The following is a 20,696-nucleotide window of genomic DNA, read 5'->3' as shown; positions in this document are numbered from 1 at the left end:
GGAAGGATTTTTCTTTCTGACAAGCGACACTGCTTATGAAGAAGCCAAACATCTTTGGAAGAAAGGTATGATAATTCCTTTACAGTAGCCTTCAGAGAAAAACTACGGGATTGGGCCAAGATAGCATCCAGAGATGGTACCGCTTTACGCCAATACGCAGATTTCTTGCGACAGTGCCAGTCAGCTATTGGACAGTTCCGACTTTTAATGTCCTGAATGACGACCGGGAGAATCAGAAATTGCTGTCAAAACTTCCAGAGTGGTTAATACTGCGCTGGATTAGAGTCGTCGCTGAGTACAGGGACAGGTTTAAATCGTTTCCCCCATTCGGCGAGTTTGTTGCGTTTGTAGCCAAAGAAGCGGAAATCGCTTGTGATCCGGTATTGCAACTGCACAAAGGAACTACGGAAGGTGCAGCTGGGAAGTCTCAGGGTAATTACAGTAAGAATAAACCACCTTGCGCTCGTGCTCTTTCTACTGGTGCGAATGAATGCCGTGACAATGTGAAGGTGGACAAAGGGGCGATGATTTGTCTCTACTGCGAAAAACGGCATCATCTGGACGATTGTAGAGCCCCTTTACAACGATCTTTGACTGACTGGAAGGAGTTTGCTAAGGACAATGGGCTTTGTTTTGGCTGTCTTGGATCCGATCTCAGAGCTAAGTTTTGTAAACAAACGATTACATGCAAGGCGTGTGGTAAGCGACATCCTAGTTCGCTGCATGGAGATTACAATAGAAGCAATAACCAAGCTAATACGGATGAGTCCATTGTGAGAAAACCAGTTTGTTCCACATCTTCTAACACAACATTAACCTATATGAATCACAGTGGTAGCGCAAGTAAATGTGCGATGATAGCTCCAGTTTGGCTTTCCCATCTTGATAATCCAGATAAAGAGCGAATGGTATACGCGTTACTGGACACGCAATCGGACACCACCTTTATTTTGGATAAAACCAGGGAAGGACTTGGACTACTGGGAGTAGATGTGAAGTTACTGTTGTCGACTATGTCTACAGATAAGCAGTTGGTGGAAAGCAGTAGAATAGATGGATTAAGCGTCCGAGGATTGGATAGTTCACAGAAGATTCAGCTTCCCTCAGTATATTCTAGAGATTATGCCGGCAAACGGATCACACATACCGACACCAGAAGTTGCGTTGAGATAGCCTTATCTTCACAAGATTTTGCCGCTTAGTGACGTGGAGGTGGGTCTCCTCATTGGATACAGTTGCCCTCGCGCACTGGTACCGCGAGATGTAATTCCGCCAAATGAGCATCATGAACCTTATGGGCAGAAGACCGACTTACGATGGGGTATTGTCGGCATAGTTGACTCAAGTTTCAGTGAATCTGGAGCTGATCTCATCGGTCTTAGCCACAGGATTCTGACATACGAAGTTCCGGCAGATTTGTCTGTGGACGACAGTGAAAGAAAAGGGTGTCCGTCTGTTGTGATCCATTCCGTACGGTCAGCGGTTAAGGAGACAATTAATCCCAATACAGTCGCTAGAATGATGAAGCTAGATTTTAGCGAACATAAGGAAGCCGAAGGGTACTCTTCTGACGATCGTTTGTTCCTGAAGAAGATACAGAGCGGCATTACACTTTGTGATGATAAGCATTATGAAATACCCCTGTCTTTCAAGCAATTAGATCCCAAGCTACCGAACAACCGGAACCAGGCGCTACATCGTCTGTATCGGCTGAAGTAGCGTTTTAGGCGTGACAAGAAATATCGAGATGACTACATCAAGTTCATGCGTAATATCATTCACAAGGGGTTTGCTGAGTCAGCTCTAGAGAGCGAGTTGGAACTTAACAATAGCACAGTGTGGTATATCTCACACCATGGAGTATACCACTGGAAAAGGCCGAACAAAATTCGCGTAGTTTTTGACAGCAGCGCGAACTACAAAGGCCAATCATTGAATGATCGTCTATTGCAAGGTCCAAATCTTACAAATTCACTGACAGGCGTTCTGTGCAGATTCAGACAAGATTCAGTCGCATTTATCTGCGATATTGAACAAATGTTCTTTCAGTTCAGGGTCAAGTCAGAACATCTTGTGATTTCTTTGATGGAGTGACGATAACCTCAGCGGTGATCCCATCGTGATGCGGATGACGGTGCACCTTTTTGGAGCTGTCTCTTCTCCCTCCTGTGCGAGCTTTGGTCTGAAGGAAACGGCCAATAGGAACGAAGAGAAGTATGGAAAGGACGCCGCAGATTTTATCAGGCATGACTTCTATGTCGACGATGGGCTGAAATCGATAGCTTCCGCCGAGAAAGCCATCGACCTGATTGACAGAAGCATGGCCATGTGTACTGAAGGAGGTATGCGTCTCCACAAGTTTGTCTCCAATTCAAGAGAAGTCTTAGCTGCAGTCCCTTCAGAAAATCAGGCAAAGGGCATACAGAGCCTGGATCTTATGTTTGAGCCTCTACCGGTTGAAACAGGTTGGGGTACAGTGGTGTATCGAATCGGATGCATTCCGGTTCTGGATTACCTTGCAGGATAAGCCCCTTACAAGACGTGGTATCTTATCTACTGTATCTTCCATCTACGACCCCCTGGGATTTGCCGCCGCAGTTGTTCTATTAGGGAAACAGATACTACAAGAGTTATGTCGAGATGGTTTAGATTGGGACAGTCCGTTGCCAGATTCTGTGCGTCCAAAATGGGAGAGCTGGAGAAATGATTTGTTTCTTCTAGAGAAAGTTTGCGTGCAGCGCTGTGTGAAACCAGCTAACTTTGGTCAAGTTCGTTCGGCACAGCTCCACAGTTTTTCAGATGCCAGTAATAGTGGTTACGGCCAGTGTACCTACTTGCCGCTCACGGATGATAGACAACAAGTGCATTGCTCGTTTATGATAGGTAAAGCCAGGGTTACCCCTGTGAAGCACGTTACCATCCCCAGACTCGAGTTGACTGCTGCTCTCGTGTCAGCCGAGATTAGTGCCTTCTTGAAGCGGGAGCTGGAGCTTGAGGATATCCAGGAATACTTCTGGACTGACAGCAAAGTAGTACTGGGGTATGTTACGAACGATGCTCGCAGATTCCATGTGTTCGTCGCGAATAGTGTGCAACAGATAAGGGAATTAAGCGAAGGAGCATAATGGCGGCACATACCTACCTACAAGAATCCAGCTGACGAAGCATCGCGAGGGTTGAGTGCTAAACAGTTCGTAGAGTCATCTAGGTGGATATGTGGCCCAGCCCTTTCTCGGGGAGATGAGGATTCCAGACTTGGATATTGAGACTCAGGAGATCTTATGTGACGAGAACGACCCAGAAGTTAAGAGAGCCACGACGGGGGCCATTCGGGCTAGCACGTCTGATGATTTTTCTCTTGAACGGTTCCAATATTTATCCAATTGGTATCGTCTGAAGAGAGCGGTGGCTGTTTGTCTTAGACTCAAATCTCGTCTACAAGATCGCAAGGTGAAGATTACCCGATGCCAATACCCGGCGAAGTTCATTGATGAGTATGAGCCAGTGAAGAGCGAGGATCTCGACAAGGCAGAAAATGTTATTCTGAAGTTGGTCGTTCTGAAAGAGAATCGTTTTCGTCGGATATCAAAGTCCTTGAATCGGTACATAAGAGCGAGAAGTCGACGAGGCAAACGGAGAAAGATCTCAAGAGAGTTTTAGAAGGCACAAGTTCGATTCATCGATAGGATCCCTTCCTCGATGATAACGGCATCCTACGAGTTGGTGGCCGATTACGACGGGCACAATTCACTTAGAATGTAAGACACCCTGCTGTTTTGCCGCGGAATCACCATATCACCACATTAGTGATTCGACACTTTCATGAGAAGACAGGACGTCAAGGCCGTGGAATGACGACTAACCAGTTGAGGGCGAACGGTTTTTGGGTCATTGGTTGCAGTTCAGCCGTTTCGCAATACATCAGTAAGTGTGTGGAATGCCGAAGGCTACGTCATGACGTTCAAGAGCAGAAGATGGCAGATTTGCCAGAAGATAGAATTACAGAAGCTCCTCCTTTCACTTACTGCGGAGTGGACCTATTTAAACACTGGGTTGTGAAAAATGGACGGAAGCGCGTCAAACGGTATGGAGTCTTATTTACCTGCATGGCTTGTCGAGCGATCCATATCGAAACAGCCGATTCTCTCGACACAGATTCGTTCATTAACTCGCTTCGTCGTTTCTTGAGTATTCGTGGTCCTGTTCGGCAGTTGAGAACGGATCGGGGAACGAATTTTGTGGGTGCAGAACGAGAACTACGGAAAGCTGTTGCAGAAATGGATCAGGCTCGAGTCCATACGTTTCTATCGGAGAAAGGCTACGATTTCTTTGAGTTCAAAATGAATGTTCCCAGCGTTAGTCACGCAGGCGGAGTGTGGGAGCGACAGATAAGGACCGTGCGAAGTGTACTTTCTGGTCTCCTCAGAAAAGGAGGCTCGCAACTTGATTACGACCCCTTAAGTACTCTGCTGTACGAAGTCACTGCTATTGTTAACAGCAGACCGCTTACGACCAACAACTTGAATGATCCTATGTCTTTGGAGCCTTTAACCCCAAATCATTTGTTGACCATGAAGTCTAGTGTTATTCTCCCACCGCCAGGCGCTTTCCAGCATGCAGATCTGTACTCTCGAAAGCACTGGCGTAGAGTACAGCATCTGAGTAACGAGTTTTGGCGCCGTTGGAAACACGAGTATTTGCAGGCCTTACAGACTCGCTCCAAGTGGAATCGTCCACGGCGGAATGTCCAAGTAGGAGATGTAGTCTTATTGAAAGAGGATCTGCCGCGCAACCAGTGGAGGTGGGCGCGAGTTAAGGAAACCATTGTTGATAAAGACAATTATGTACACAATGTTACCCTTGCAGTTGGTATTCAGAATCTAGATAAGAAGGGAAAACGAGTTCAATCTGTAACCATTCTGGAACATCCAGTCCTGAAATTAGTTGTGTTGGTTGAGAACCCAAATGACTGAATATATTTCTGTATTTTGTTTTGGAAATAAGAACAGTCTTATTTAGGACGGTATGTTACTGTAGTCGATACAGGTAGGGAGTTGTCGCCCCTTTGCGACTTCCTCGTCCTGTGACGTAGGTGCCATGAAAACAACATCGAGTGTCTTTCGGTTGTCTCGGCATCTCAGAACTTGCGTTGTTGCGAGGTTTTGAGGATCCATGGTGTTTCACGTGTAAGGAACTTTTTGAACTGGATTGATGTATGGTTTTGCCGAGCGTGCGAATTTGCTCAAACGGTGTACCTACACAACGAGTAACAGTTCTAATAAAGCAGCAGTAATCAACCCATGGATTGACTTTGTCATTTCCTCATTGCGAACTCACAGCAGCATTCGTCGCACACCGATGCGGTAGCTGCTGTCATATCCAAAGACCTACGAAGGTCTTGCCACATTTACGACAAGTAACCATAGACTCCCCACAGACAGGTCTTTGTTACCATGAAAACACAAATGATCGCTTATATACAATGTGGGATTGTGGCTGTGTTGGCAATTAGTATCATTTCTTAATGGAATGCCCAAATTTAAAACAATTAAGGTTATGAAACATATTTGGCCAAAACCAAGTGCATATAAAGTAATATACCGTCTCCAACACACCGTTAAGGGAGAACTAATCAATTTAGGAAACTTTATGGTAGATGGAATGTCCCTTTTCTTGTTGATTATCCTGATGTATCATCGTTTTTCTTTCTTCTTCTATTTTATTCCTTGTAAGCTAACAAAATGGATGAAAAAAATGAAATGAATTGAAGAAATCAGCCAGCGAGGAAGCTGGAATAATGGAATCCTCCATGGTCATCACACAAAATGCTGAAGTTTGCGGTACTCACCCGGATAAATAGTTATCCAGAGACACAATCACCATCGTTACAAAACAACAGTCCAAGGTAATATTGCAAAGGTGCCTACATGTCGGCCATGTTGATTGTTACTACCATGGAAGCATCATACATATGAACGAATGTACCAAGTCTTAGAGAAAAGCCGTTGGAAATTGGTCTATCCTTGAGACAAAAAGCAAACCAGAGAGGAAATAATTCTTGCAGTCTGTTGCTTTGCTTACCCTCCCCGCTTTATAATAAGCCGTCAAACTTGACAAAGTGTATAGGCCATGACATCCGAGAAGATTCTCCAAATAAACTGCAATTATATACATGTACAAACAGGCGTATTACACCGGAAGACTTCTTCTAAACCTAATAACATTATTCGTTACATAAATTGGTATTGGGCACACAGGTTGGGAGATCTTGTCTTGTTTAGTTGGCATCCGTTGGAACTCACCATATCGCGAAAATAAACCTCATAATGTAAATATCTTTTAGGTGGACTTAAAGGAAGTACATGTATTTATTAAAGTCAATATACATGTCTCACATGGTTGACGTCTCAAACATAAAACGAGCAACTGTATTTTATTTCTGGATCTTTAGAATGGACCCGCCCAAGCCAATTGAATGTTATATAAGGTACGGCTCGGATATCTCTTCACACATATAAACTTCTATCTCTAAAAGTTCGCACTGGAAACGAAACGATAGAGAAGCCAGTAAGATACAAATACGCGTACCAAAGGTGCTTCCATCCCCCCAATCATCTCTCCAGGACAGACAAAATGGCTTCCATACCAATCAATGCTCTTTTCAGATCAAACAAAGTGGCTTCCATCCCCTCTAATGCTCATTCCGGGACAGATAAAGTGACTTGCACCTTCTCTTCCAAACGCGATGCTCTTTCCACGTCAGACAATGTGACATCCGCACCATCCAATGCTCTCCCCAGATCAAGCAAAGTTACTTTAACAACTGCAAAAAGAACTATTCATAAGACGTCGACAAACCCAAAAATCCAATGTTATACCCTGGTACGCCAATGACCGAGGTGAAGTCATCAAGGACCGTAAAATGCTTAAAGCCAGTATAAACCATTGTCCTAAATCGCCGATTTCTTCAATCCAAAAATCACCCTTCTTAACAGAAGTTTTATGACGTAAAAATATCTGGAACATGGTCAACACATTGAACAAACGATAACATTATTAAAGGCTTTCGGGGACTTTGTGGCTCAGCTGGTTAGCGCGCTAGCGCAGCGTAATGACCCAGGAGTCCCTCACCAATGCGGTCGCTGTGAGTTCAAGTCCAGCTCATGCTGGCTTCCTCTCCGGTCGTACGTGGGAAGCTCTGCCAGCAACCTGCGGATGGTCGTGGGTTTCCCCTGGGCTCTGCTCGGTTTCCACCCACCATAATGCTGGCCGCCGTCGTATAAGTGAAATATTCTTGAGTACGGCGTAAAACACCAATCAAATAAATCAATAAAATAAATATTAAAGGCTTTCGATATTAAGGGAGACGATCTGTTTTACTAACTTTATGTTGATTTTTGGTAAGGTCTTAACTGGGTTCGGTGTAATGACACGGTGTATTTCTTGAAATTGACTCCAACACCAGGTTGAATATAAGGCTTTTTGAACGTCAATACACATAGAAACTCTACAATTAACTTGATGCATGCATATATACATGGACTACAAATCGGGGAATGAAAACAGCTTTAAATGTAGACAGCGATAGCCCATTGCGATACCTATCAAGTACACATACATGCCCTTACATTGGCACAAAGGCAAGATGATATTCTACATTAACCCTATCATTACAATACATATTATTATACACGAAACAACAGCCCCAAAGGAACCCAGCCAGGCGGCAGGCAACGGCCAACAAAACACAACAAAGCCAAAAAATATGAAACACATCTACATTCACGAAAGGAAATCAACGCCGCTCCTTTCGATTGTGAGAAAATAAACAGGTCAACAGAAGAATTACATGTAGAGTCCGACACCAGCTGCACCATCGCCACGTATTAGGCCTTCTCAAACAAGATCAGGTTCCTCATGCGCCGGGACACTATTATGCGACCTTTTAAATCCACTTCTAAGTAACATCTGTAAACATCACTACTCCAGTCTCCTGACATCTGTATGACTTCACCTGCAACCTGAGCCTGAAATGCGTACGACGCGCCACCCCTCAGAAAACTATGCTTAGAAAATAGGCTAGCAATATAACCTGCTGTAGACAAACACAGACGACGAACACGCAGATATGACATATACGTCACAGGACGAAATGTATTCTTAGGAGGCAGAGAAAATAGAGCCATATCAGGATCGCCACAACTGTACACAGGTCTCGTAGTCCTGAAGGAAGCTACCTGACATAAAGCAGATCCCGGTTTTGCAGCCAGGGGAAACCTTAACTCCCGCTAACAAAACTGAATAGTTTTAGACCTCTTCATCAATAACATTAGATAATCGTCGGCCATACGCAAGTTCTGCAAGACAATCTGTTTGCTAGAGTCAGACTTAGCCAAAACTAACCGGTACCAAATCAGATTTTCTAGGCGAAGAGGCGAATTATGTAAAGACGCAACAGATTCGAAAGAACGACTCATAAATTGCGCGTACACACGTTATAAGTCTTCATTATTATCTCTCCCACTACACAAATCTGTTAAATTTCAGGTCAAAATAGTTTCAAAGCTTGACAGAAAACACCAAATCCCTTTATATATCTACATTCTTCACAGCCAGGAAAGATAACCTGTGCCAAAAAGTTGTGCTGCAGGCTTGTCAGGACTGTTGTGTGCAGAATTGAACAAGCATTACAAAAGCATGCAGCTCCACAGAACCCTATTCACTAGCTGCCAACCCATTCATGTGAACTTAGCTCTAACAATCAGGCATGCACGCCGCAATCAAGGCCCTAGGAGTTAAGGCACCCGGGTGTAACAATTAGACGTTTTTAATGCGTTGAAAATAGACCCATGTTCTTCACGTGAACAGTATTACTGCAGCCAGCTTGTTTATAGCGAAATCGTTTAGCCTTCAGGACGGACGACACAGGAGCCGTGCCACAGGCTCGAATTTCGTCGGATTCTCCCTCCAGTGTGAGGCAACTTTAAACATAAATGAAACTAACTTCCGTCGTCTTCATGTCACGAATCTGTGTACATTTCTATGAGAAACTTTTATTGATGAGAGATGTAGATATTTTTGTTGAAATCGAAAGTGACTGTGTTCCCGTCGAGTTTCAAATTAGTCTAATGGCTGTTTCCGTTATTAAGCACCAGTCTACTTACTCCGTTCTGATATACCTGTAACTGTAATCTATAAATATCTTATCATGATATATCGTTTTTGATAGCGTCAGGTTTGCAAAAGTGACGCGAGTTCCATAAGCACATGTTTTGTCGTCCACCTTTCTGGATTAATACCTCCGTCGCATTCCATGCAGCTATTGTTAGCAGGCCGCTATGTTTTGACTCTGAATAACATAAAGTTGTCTGTCATTTCATGGCAGGAATATCTTTATTATTTGATACAATTTTATTTTTTTAATTTTATAATCTTAATGCTGTCAGGGGAAGAGTTACGCATAACGGACCCATGGGAGAAACCGACCTTTGTCCCACATTTTATACCATTCGTCGTACCATTTTTATGGGCGGTCAAAATTTTGATCGCCTTTGATCTATGGTAAGCCTGTTTTTACCCCGGTGCTCACAGATTTTGTGTGTGTCTTTCATTGCAAAGTTGCACTAGTTTTCATCAACCGAAGTGGAAAGGGGCAAAACGGCACACTGGTTCGTTTTGCCCCGATCCAAGGCCCATTTTGGCTTTTTACCTGATATTCTCAATTAAATACCGTAATTTAGGCAAACACTTTCTAGTCTATTCAAGAATAAATACCAATTTGAAAACAACAATCATAGCAAATCAGAGGAAACATGGAGAAACCCGTTATTTATTTAAACGTATATGATGTATAATGGTTGAAATTTATAAAGAGTCTATCATGTACACTTTCACAGCAGCCTCAAATGGTAGTTTACGATGACAAATTAAACTTTCAGCCCTTTACATATTATTTTCCTCATTAAAATTTGTAAAATTATCCAAGCTGAACACGTTATAAACTACAGGCCTAAATACCGAGTAGACCCACGAGAAAACACATTTCACGAATATTTTAAACGTGGACGCAGATATTCTAATCTGGCTTATATCTGACCTCTTATTCTAAAATTGAAATTCTTCCACATTCACTGCATGTACTAAAGCGAACAGCAAAGACTTAATAAGTGTAATGTATTTAACCATTGAAACCCTAGTAAACCACTGAGCAGTCCGTCACTTAGCGATTCTATTATATATTAGTTCATGACAGGCTGCTTATATAACCACAATATAGAAACATTTTATTTAACAAAAACCAGTACAGATAAAAGAAAATGAAAGAAAAAGTACCAACATAAGTATCTGCAATATCTGCATTTATCACATTTAACAAAGGAGTTTATAGCCATCTAGGGTATTGCAACCTCTGACCGTGCTAACCACGTGGTCCTTGTATGATTCATTTACAGCTGTATGTTGCTATTAAGACAGATATACATATTTTAATTACCTTTGGATATATTTTAATTATCTACTTGCATCAACTTTTTGATTTTATTTAATATGTATATATATATAGATAGATAGATATATGTGATTATTGAAAATATACATTCTTCAGCAAAATGAATTATATTAATAATGAATTATATATGAATGCCATGGGACATTTGTCTGAAATCATACTGGAATTTATATGGGGGCTTATTATATATTTTAGTCTTAAACTGAAAAAAAATTATTCAAATTTATAACCATATGTTGGCCTACATACTAAAAATTAAAACCAAAGTTACCTGTCTGAGTTTATGTTTGTGTTAAGTGCCAAGATAACGCTTTTCAACCCCAGCCTGGGATGGAGTTTAGGTGACCTTCCTCACAGTTGCATGACTTCGTACTGCAAACAACTCTTATAAACCAACAATTTGAACTTATTGTCAATTGGAGTCTTTCTATTTCTTTCTAACAACTGTTGTTTTATACATTAATATTAAGTATGCTTTCCAGTTAATCTTCATCTGCTAATTAAATGTGAAAACGTTTATGGAAAACACTGCATATAGAAGTGAAAAAATTGATATTTGTGCCTTTTCCACACCGGTATGCATGTGTTAGTCTACCATAGCAGTTGTACAGTTGTCTATATCATTCGTAGCTCTGAATATTACACGATGTGTGTTAGAAATAGTTTGTTTATCTCATTTTTGAACTAAAAGAGTAAAAAGCGTAATGCCAGTGCAGAGTTACGTGTAAAAGGGAGAATTTTCTTTGAGCTTTTTTTTCACCTACTGGCGCAACCGTCGACATATGATGTTCCTGGCTATGTTTATAATGAGAGTCTACGTAGTCTATTATAACATGATCGTTTGTACACTAACCATGGAACTACTGAAACTCGCGCCTGTGCCAGAATTAGCTAGTCTGTTATACCGCACTACCCCCCCCCCCCCCCCGCCCCCCAATGGATACAATTTTTAACAATGATTGTGTTATGATGTGTTGTGTTATGATATACATACATCTACCGCCAGGCGCGCTGTATTTATTCCATTCCCATGCTTTAACTCTTAATATCTTGATGATTAACGTCTATGTAACATAAATACTTAGCGAACTTCGTTTTTCCTGATTTTGTAGCTTTTCACCTCAACACCTCGTCATCTGGCGCTCATCATGTCTTCATTCCATCAAGAAATCATATCATCCTACACAAGGAAAGAGTCGTGAGTTAACTAAATTCTTCCCTTCCCCGCTCATAGGAAGTTAGGCAATACATGACCTATGGTTTTATCATTTACGATTACGCCAGAAAATCATGCTTTATAAGGTTTTTCTGCCCAACACAGGAGTTTGAAGCCCAGGCTTGCTGCTTTTAGAACCTCACCAGTGGAGAGTTATAAATTATACACATTTATTTGGTGGGTGTTTTACGCCTCGCTCAACAATGTTTCACTTATACGACCATCCGCAGGTTGCTGTAGACCGTTCCGCGTACATGTACGAACGGAGAGGAAGCCAGCATGAGCAGGACTTGGCGTTCTTTATATCAGAGACTATAAAATCAGCCGTCAGTATGCTTAAAGCTAAAAGAGTAAGGAAAACCATCCCTCCTGAGAAGTTCCACATCAAGTAGTGTGTGAAATGTGTATTAGAGAGAGGGCAACACCAGCCCTCCCGAGAAGCTACACACCATGTAATGTGTGGACCCGGTATTATGGAGAGGGGAAAACCAGCCCTCCCGAGAAGTTACACACCATGTAATGTGTGGACCCGGTATTAGAGAAAGCAAAACCATCTCTCCTGAGAAGACACACATCAGGTAATGTGTGGAGCTGGTATTAGAGAGAGGAAAACCATTTTTCCAGAAAAGTCACACATAACGTACAATGTGTGGACATGGCATTAGAGAGGGAAAGCCATCTCTCCTGAGAAGTTACACATCAGATAATCAGGTAATGTGTGAACCCGGTATTAGAGAGAGGGGAAAACCAGCTCTCCGGAGAAGACACACATCAGGTCAAGTGTGGACCAAGAGTCAGAGAGTCAGGAAACCTATCACACCTGAGAAGACACACATCAGGTAATATTCGCACAAGGTATCAGACAGACAGGAAACCCATCACAGCTGAAAAGATACACATCATATAACATACGGGCAAGGTGTCACACAGAGGAAACCACCCACATCTAAATAGATACACATCAGATCATATACCGACAAGTTATCAGACAGAGAGGAAACCAGCACTACTTGAGAAGATACCCATCAGGTAGCTTGAACATGTTGATTGTGAAATTGGTATATGTACAACTTAGTGTAAAAATGCTACATAGCGTGTATGATTTTTCTGTATGTATTACTACATCTCATTGACAGTGTAATTCAACCATTCAAACGACGGCTACACATTACACAATCACTTATTTTTATTAAGCATACGTTTCAGAAGTGTGAACACAAAAGGCAGATAATGGCAAAACATCACCGAATCATATATGAATACAACAACAACTCGCATCAAAATAACAGCAAGCTGATAAAATGGTGCAGTGACCTCATAATCTTGACCACAGGTTGTCCTAGTAACAGTACTGGGGATAAAGCCACTTCCTCAAGTAAAGTAATCAATGTTTTTAGAAACTATGTATTAGAAAATATCACAATGTGGGCCTAATGCTTACAGGACAGTGAATACAATAATACATGTCACATGTCATATCACAGCACTAACATGTAAAATTCATTTAAAGGAAAAAAAGTCATATCCATAAAATATATCTGTGGTATGCTTCCTTATATTTCTTATCCTAATTATTCAACCTTCCTCATATCGCTTACCCTAATTTTTTCAGCCTTCCTCATGTAGCTTACTATAAACTCTTCAACCTCTTTAGCCACCTCTTTAACCGATAATTTGAAATATTGTCAGAGAACTACAGAGTGTAGATAAATAATTGGCACAGTTTTATGAAGCTTACATCTTGAGTGACACAAACAAATCATTTTAACATCACTTTCATAATAAATATATGCACAGATTCCAGAAAACACTTTTAGAGGCTAAAAAGGTTAACGATTTACAGTACATCATAAAAATAAGTGTTTTTAAACACAGTTTTATTACAGTTTGGATTAATGCCAACTGGTATTTATTCATCAAAAAACTGTTTGGTAAGTAAGACATAAGTGTTTATTATAGAAAAAATGCCAGATGTTTACATCGTAATGTGGTAGATGTATTCAATAAACACAAATAGTCCAGTAAATGTCACTGTGTTTATAGTGAAGATAAAAATCTGATAAACAGCTTAAAATGTTTACTATTGTTAACATGTGAGATACACAAACTATGCCCAGATCATGACAAAGTGTTAAGAACGCCAATGTTTGAATAAACTAAGTTGAAAAACAGAGAAACATACAGAAAACGAGAAACTTATAGCTGACAACGGCATCCTAAACACAGTCCTTGTTCAGCATGGGATTAACCTCATCATGGAGACAAAATAGGGTCGGTCAATAGGGATTTTTTGTATATTCTGCGTAATGAAACTTCTATTATAAGAAAAACACCCTTTCAGGTAGGCCCTTTATTGGAGGGCTGGTTGGATTGCACTCACTTTAATTAAATAATGGCCCACAGGTTATGTTTTTCTCTCATTTTTATCCGAAACTTACATCCAAGTTACATAACACAACCAAGATGACTACATGTAGCTTATCCAACCAACCTGTTCTAGCCCAATCTGCATCTGAGGTCAAGTGCCAAAAGCTCTACCAGTACTCATCCATGTGATCTTTTCATTTGTTGTCGCTAGTTATGCAATGCCTTTCAGCCAGGTAATCATTCTCAAACCCATTACAAATTATGGGTTATTTCTCTCAACAAACATCGCTAGTATCATTCAAAACAGAATTGTCTTGTGTAACGTGCTGCAACAACAACGCCAATCTGATCTGATCTTTTTTGACGATTTAATCTGAAACCACTCCTGAGTTATGACATACCGGCCCGATCATGGTAAGAAAAATAATCCTTTATACCCTCAGTCGCTTTCTCACAAATCTCAATTACTAAAACTAAAACTACCCAGTCATTATCTACATGTATTTTGTCTGGAAGAAACCTGACACTGATGTTCAGGACAAGTCAGACAGAGTGTGTACAACTACACCAAGCTGTAAGCTTGTGACAGATTACTGAATTAGCCACACTGCTGACATTAACTAAAACATTTATACCCAAAAATTTGTTCAAAGAGACATAATTAACCACTCTATTTGAAACAAATTATAACATGCTGGAAAAGATGTAATGAATAATTACCCGATGGTCAGGAAGTGCTTATCATATCACAGAGAACTTGAGGCAGAGTTGTAGAGTCCCCCGTTACCAGACGAGCAGACGCAGATCCAGATCCAGATTTAGACCCGACATAAAACCAAACCCATGGCACGAGAGGCTCTGTGACGACTACACCACTGACAGTGTACATTACCTGGTTGTTGTCACAGTCCAGGACTGTCAGTGACTGGTCATCACAGTCCAGGTACACACCCAGGTGATGAGGTCGTGTGTAACGTCTGTACTGTAGATAGTCAGGTTTCATCTCACCTCCATGGTGACTATAACACCGGACCTCATCACCACGGTACTCCATCCCAATGTACCAGAAGTTACGGCCAGGGTCTATCCTCCCCCTCACACCACAGCTCTCCTGTGTCACTCCTACACAACAGCCACAGCCAGGTGAACGGGTGATGTGTACCTCCCAGTAGTACCTGCCCGTCTGGTAACGCCCGTCTGTCACAGCTCTCCACCACCCCCAGGACAAGTCCTCAGCCTTTACCAATGAACCGCTGTCAGTGATTCTCAGCTTTCTGTTGTCTGTCTCTGTGAATATCAGCGTCGGCTCTGCAAAAACACAACAGAAGCATCATAAACAACAGCAAACCATAAACACACGCTGTAAGACAGAGCTGTAAATACCTGTACACATATCGTGGTTTTACTTTCTGAACACACTCTCTGGGAATAAAATCACACATATTGCTGACACGAATGTAATTTATACACATCATTTTCAGCCAGTTTGAAGGAGATGAGCTTCGACAAGAACTGGACCCATCACTAAATGACGGGTACGACATAGACCAAGTACTAGGTTAAAATACAGACTTTTAGTGCTCTAATTTGTTTGAAACTTATCACCTACAACAAGAATAATACCTTCCTCTATCCGACACATGATTTTAGTTGTCAGTTATGGCACATTTAAGCACACAATTCACTGTGAAGCCGTAGTACGCCTGTTGGCATTCGTGGAGTAACAAGCTATCGAAGCTGGATGTGTAGTAAGGGAGGTAACTCGCCACACATAATTTGCCAAGTGACTTTCTTTGGCAAAATACCCCAAAGTCTATTTAATCTACCAGAATTATTAGTAGTAATCAAGTATAGCATTAAATTTTCTGCAGTAATTTACAAAAAGAAAACTGTTAAATATTTGAACATTAAAAAAATGGCCTATATATATATATATATATATATATATATATATATATATATATATATATATATATATATATATGTCTTCTTGTCTTCATAGAACGTCCGCTTCGGGACCGGTAGGTCCAGGATCAATCCTTGAACGAGTCACACCTAAGACTTTAAAAGAGGAAGTTGTAACTTCCTCGCTTGGCGTTCATCATGAAGGGGATAGTCAGCGATTGGTTGACCCGTATCAGTATAATGGCTCGGGCGGGGCGTCTTACTTGCCTTCGGTAAGTCGTCTCAGTGAAGCAGCACTAGATAAAAGAGCGGTGCAAATCCGTCCTGCAACAAGCAGGCACATTACACGTACATGCACCCTAAAAATTCCCTCGTCGTCATATGACTGAAAAATTGTTAAGTACGACGTTAAACCCCAAGCACTCACTCACTCAAGCACTCTGTAGACCTCACATTAGTTTGTGTCTTATGTACACATCCTACTGTACACCTCACATTAATTTGTGTTTTCTGTAAACACCCTACGGTATATCTCACATTAGTTTGTATCTTCTGTACACATCCTACTGTATACCTCACATTAGTCTGTGTCTTCTGTACACACCCTGCTGTACACCTCACATTAGTCTGTGTCTTCTGTAAACACCCTACTGTATACCTCACATTAGTCTGTGTCTTCTGTGCACATCCTACTGTACACCTCACATTAGTTTGTGTTTTCTGTACACACCCTACTGTATACCTCACATTAGTGTGTGTCCTCTGTGCACACCGTACTGTATGCCTTACATTAGTGTGCATCTTCTGTGCACACGCTACTGTATGTCTCACATTATCACATTAGTTTATATTCCTTGTGCACACCTCAGTATATATCCCACATTAGTTTGGATCTGTTTTGGCTCACATTAGTTTGTCTTTTCTGTGCCCACACTAACGCAAACCTCAAATTAGTTTGTGTCTGTTCTGAGCATCTTAATTAATGCCGGAAATAAGTTTATGTTTGTGCACACCCTAATGCATACCTTACATTAGTTTGTGTCTTCTGTGTACACCCCATTGTACACCGCATTACTCTGTGTCTTTTGCCCACACCCTACTGTAAGCCTGACATCAGTTTCTCTTTTGTTCACACCCTAATGTACACCTCACACTATCTGTGCTCTTTGTAAACTTTTCTCATTTTTGTTACTCTTGGAATACTGTTCTTTTTCTGGGTGCGCCCTGCTTTGTTAGAGCTCATATCGGTTTGTTTTCCTCTTAATACCGTCTGTTTTGCACACACACAGCTGTGGGCCTTCCCCACTTTGTATTTGTGTCTTTGATGCACATACTAGTGTAAACCCTAAAGTCGTTTATGTCCTTTGAGCACACCCTGTTGTATACCTTTTATACATATAAGAACCTACTTGTAACATGTAAGGGTGACATTTGTCCACCGACTGCTGCTTCTAAGTCCTGACGTTCTTGCACTGTCTCTTTTACAGTCACCTGTCTAGGAACAACTTGGTCATGTTGTATAGAATCTAGAAGCTTCTTTCTGCTGACCTCATGTTTCTCCAGATCTACTCTTATTTCATTCAGCTGGTCATCAGTTCTGTGAGAAGAGGAGAGAAAACAAAGAGACACAGCCGTGTGGTAATCCTGTGTACCACACAGTTATGAAAATGTCATGATATACCTAGCAGGTTAGGTCTGATTTGTCTGAGCAAATGTATGTTTGAACACTAGATATATTTTACACTAGGGTTATGTTTTGAACAACTACAGTGCTGGTACTCAGTGTTACAGAAACACATCTGCTGACAACAGTCATGTGCACATGTATAACAAACCTAGAGAGGTATAATACATTTATACCTACGTTTTGATGAAGTCCGTGGAAACCTGTCAACAAACACATTTGAGCATATATATAAAATCATGTAACAATGATAACCGAAACAAAGATTCCTTACCTACCCTATTCCTTCTAAAATCTGGGGAACCTGGCCTGCTCATTTTAGCTAATATATATATGTAATCCTGGCAGCATATTTATGAAAACAATAGCCTATAAAAAAATTTAGGTTTGAATGAAATATACTTGTGCATAAAACAAGGATGATGTTTAACATCGCAAACAAACAAATACCTCAAACACAGTAAATGCTATCATATTTTGTGTGTTACAAGCTTGTGAAAGTAGCTGTTGTGTTAATGGCTTATCAACTATGGGTCTGAACTTTCTGATCCCGGTAAATCGACTGTTTTGGGCTACAAAAGTCAAAACAGGAGCAGGCATCATCATCCGGATGACTGAAAATTGGGACAACATATTGAGCCAAAACTTGATGGTTTGTTTGATAGATATTTTATGTTGTGCTCAAAAGATGGCGTTCAGCATTGTGGTTTGAGGAAACTGGGCAGAGCCCGGGGGGACATCAAATGAGATATGGTTGTATATATACGGTTTGTACCTTGGCTAATTTATTGTTTCAAACACTGATAAGGACTTTATTACTGTTCGTATTCACACGTCGTTTTCGAAAAACATCAAACAACGTACTCTTTTTTAATATTACATATATAGGATTGTCGTGTTGATTATCAGTCTAATTGCACAGCGTTAACATTTATGGGTAGAAAAACAGACAGCGACCAGAGAGAACCACTGAACAAAGTAAAGCAGTTGAACCCTGGAAATAAAAATTCACTAGACCTGGCAGCATGAGATGGATTTGAACACCTGATCACTGTTCATTAGTGTCATTGTATGAGGCCCGTCACAGGTTCAATAATGTGACAAGGGTAAATGAGATGCCTCTGTGTACGTACACAACATACATATCACATTTGTTTACCATTGAGCAGTCAGAACCAAGATATCTACAGCTCATACATGTAAGAAAACTTTATATGTTCTCTGAAGCTGACAAATAATTGACACGTTGTCTTGTGTGGTTAGTTGAGGTATTTACCTGGAGTTGAGGCAGTTGAACCAATGGTAGAAACTATGCATGTTTGACTTACTTGTAAAAACTCGACGTCCATTGACGCTACTAAATCCTTGGAAGCCTGTACCATCCTCTCTATTTTCTGAGCCTTTAGCTGGAAATGTTTGAGTATAGCGCTACACTCCACTCTCCACTGTGAATAGCGGGTTTCTATGCCATCTAAGGACTGCTGTTTCCAGGCTTGTAATGCTTCCAAGGCTGCACAATAAGCCCTTTCTACCTCTTGAGTGTGAAGTTCCTGAGTTTCCTGACAAACAGAAACAACGTTTATTACCTCATCCAGACTATTGCGGGTGTGTTCAAGAAATTATACATGCCTGTGTAACAGAGTGGAATATAAGCACCACACAAATGGGTCAACAATGTACTTTCTGGCTGGAGGGAATTTTCCTTTAATTTAGTGGCGTACATACACATGTAAGTGTCGACTCAGAAACGTTGTTGGTTCAACATCACAAATGGTGCTCCGGCAGGGTGAGATGGTGCCGCCTTTATGCTGTGGAGACCACCAGTGGTTGATTCAAACACAAACTCTAAACCCCATCACATATGTGGAGTAGGTATATACAATATAGATACTATGACAGCGTATGATCGGCGATGATGTATCTACTGAAGTTGCCTGAGGGGGGCATATCGCGCGTGTGTCACTAAGAAGAAAGTCATAATTATGATATAATAGTCTGGTTAGATAAACCAGAAAGAGGTAAATAGACTCGTCCCTCATGCAAATGAACCCCTGCAGTAGTCCGTGCATTACCATGTTTAAGCTCTGGTTAAAAGTTGTCGCTGTTCGGGTTTAACTGTTCAATTGAAAATGTACATATATCATATGTGACAGAATAGAGATTTATCTAGCCTAGATAAATGACAGCTGTATGTTTCCTGGATTTGTGAATGATAGCAATAGTCTAGATACTCAAAACGAGTCACCAAGTCTGCAATAAATCACAAGTTGACCAAGTGTCATCAAAAATACCAACCAGTATCTTATTGTGCAGCCTCGTAACTTCTGACAGTGATTCTTTAGTTTCTTTTAGCACTTTCTCCAGTTCACCACTCTTGTTCAAAACAGCTGGCTGTAATGGAAACAACGCTACATTACAAAATCCGCCATTCAAACGACTCATTACAGTACAAGACAAACAGCCCCATTCTTCACTATAGATTAAAGACTTTGGGTCAACATATAGTTCCAAGTCATGATATATTTAGTTTGATTATCGACTTATATACTAGCATGGTACACGATTTGGAGAGTGATTTTAAGTCATTTGCTTAGAATATTTCTTGTGTCTTTCTCACATCATTTATAACTGTTTACTACAGTTCTCTTTGCTCCTCTTTTTCAAGGTAATCTTGTACTTTGTACAATTTCTTAGTTTTTTCATGGTTCGTGTCAATCGTTGATTTGGGAATTGACCTTACTATTAATGACACAGAACATCCATTTTGGTCGATGGCTGATATACGAATGTCTTTTTCGCATTACCTTGTCATTCTCAGCTGCAGATGGTATATCCCGCATAGCATGTCCCGGATGCTCAACCACACACCCCACACAGATCACCATCCGACACGGTTCACAGTACATGATGAACGGCTGACCATGTCTCGCACATGACGCTTGCTGAGTTGATTGTTCGTCCCTGCTGCTGGTCTGTCGCTGTGTGGTTTCCTGAGAGAGGTACTCCAGGGAGGAAAT

At 41.1% G+C, this 20,696-nt stretch overlaps 2 protein-coding genes across 3 annotated transcripts in view; both read right to left on the bottom strand.

The window, feature by feature from the left end:
• The window catches only part of LOC135462654 (probable E3 ubiquitin-protein ligase MID2), a 117,146-nt gene that overhangs the window by 92,053 nt on the left and 4,397 nt on the right, over positions 1–20,696 (bottom strand). The window lies entirely within an intron of this gene.
• LOC135462489 (uncharacterized) lies at positions 12,888–19,535 on the bottom strand. The gene is made up of 5 exons (XM_064739715.1): positions 19,524–19,535; positions 19,008–19,238; positions 17,860–17,882; positions 17,405–17,592; positions 12,888–15,398 (listed from the first exon to the last, which is right to left on the bottom strand). Exons 1-5 carry the CDS (start codon positions 19,533–19,535, stop codon positions 14,818–14,820), a joined length of 1,035 nt encoding a protein of 344 aa, XP_064595785.1. The 3' UTR covers positions 12,888–14,817.

Source organism: Liolophura sinensis, chromosome 2 (genome assembly GCF_032854445.1).
Source record: "Liolophura sinensis isolate JHLJ2023 chromosome 2, CUHK_Ljap_v2, whole genome shotgun sequence".
Taxonomy (NCBI): domain Eukaryota; kingdom Metazoa; phylum Mollusca; class Polyplacophora; order Chitonida; family Chitonidae; genus Liolophura; species Liolophura sinensis.
This window is presented reverse-complemented; position numbering and strand designations above follow the sequence as displayed.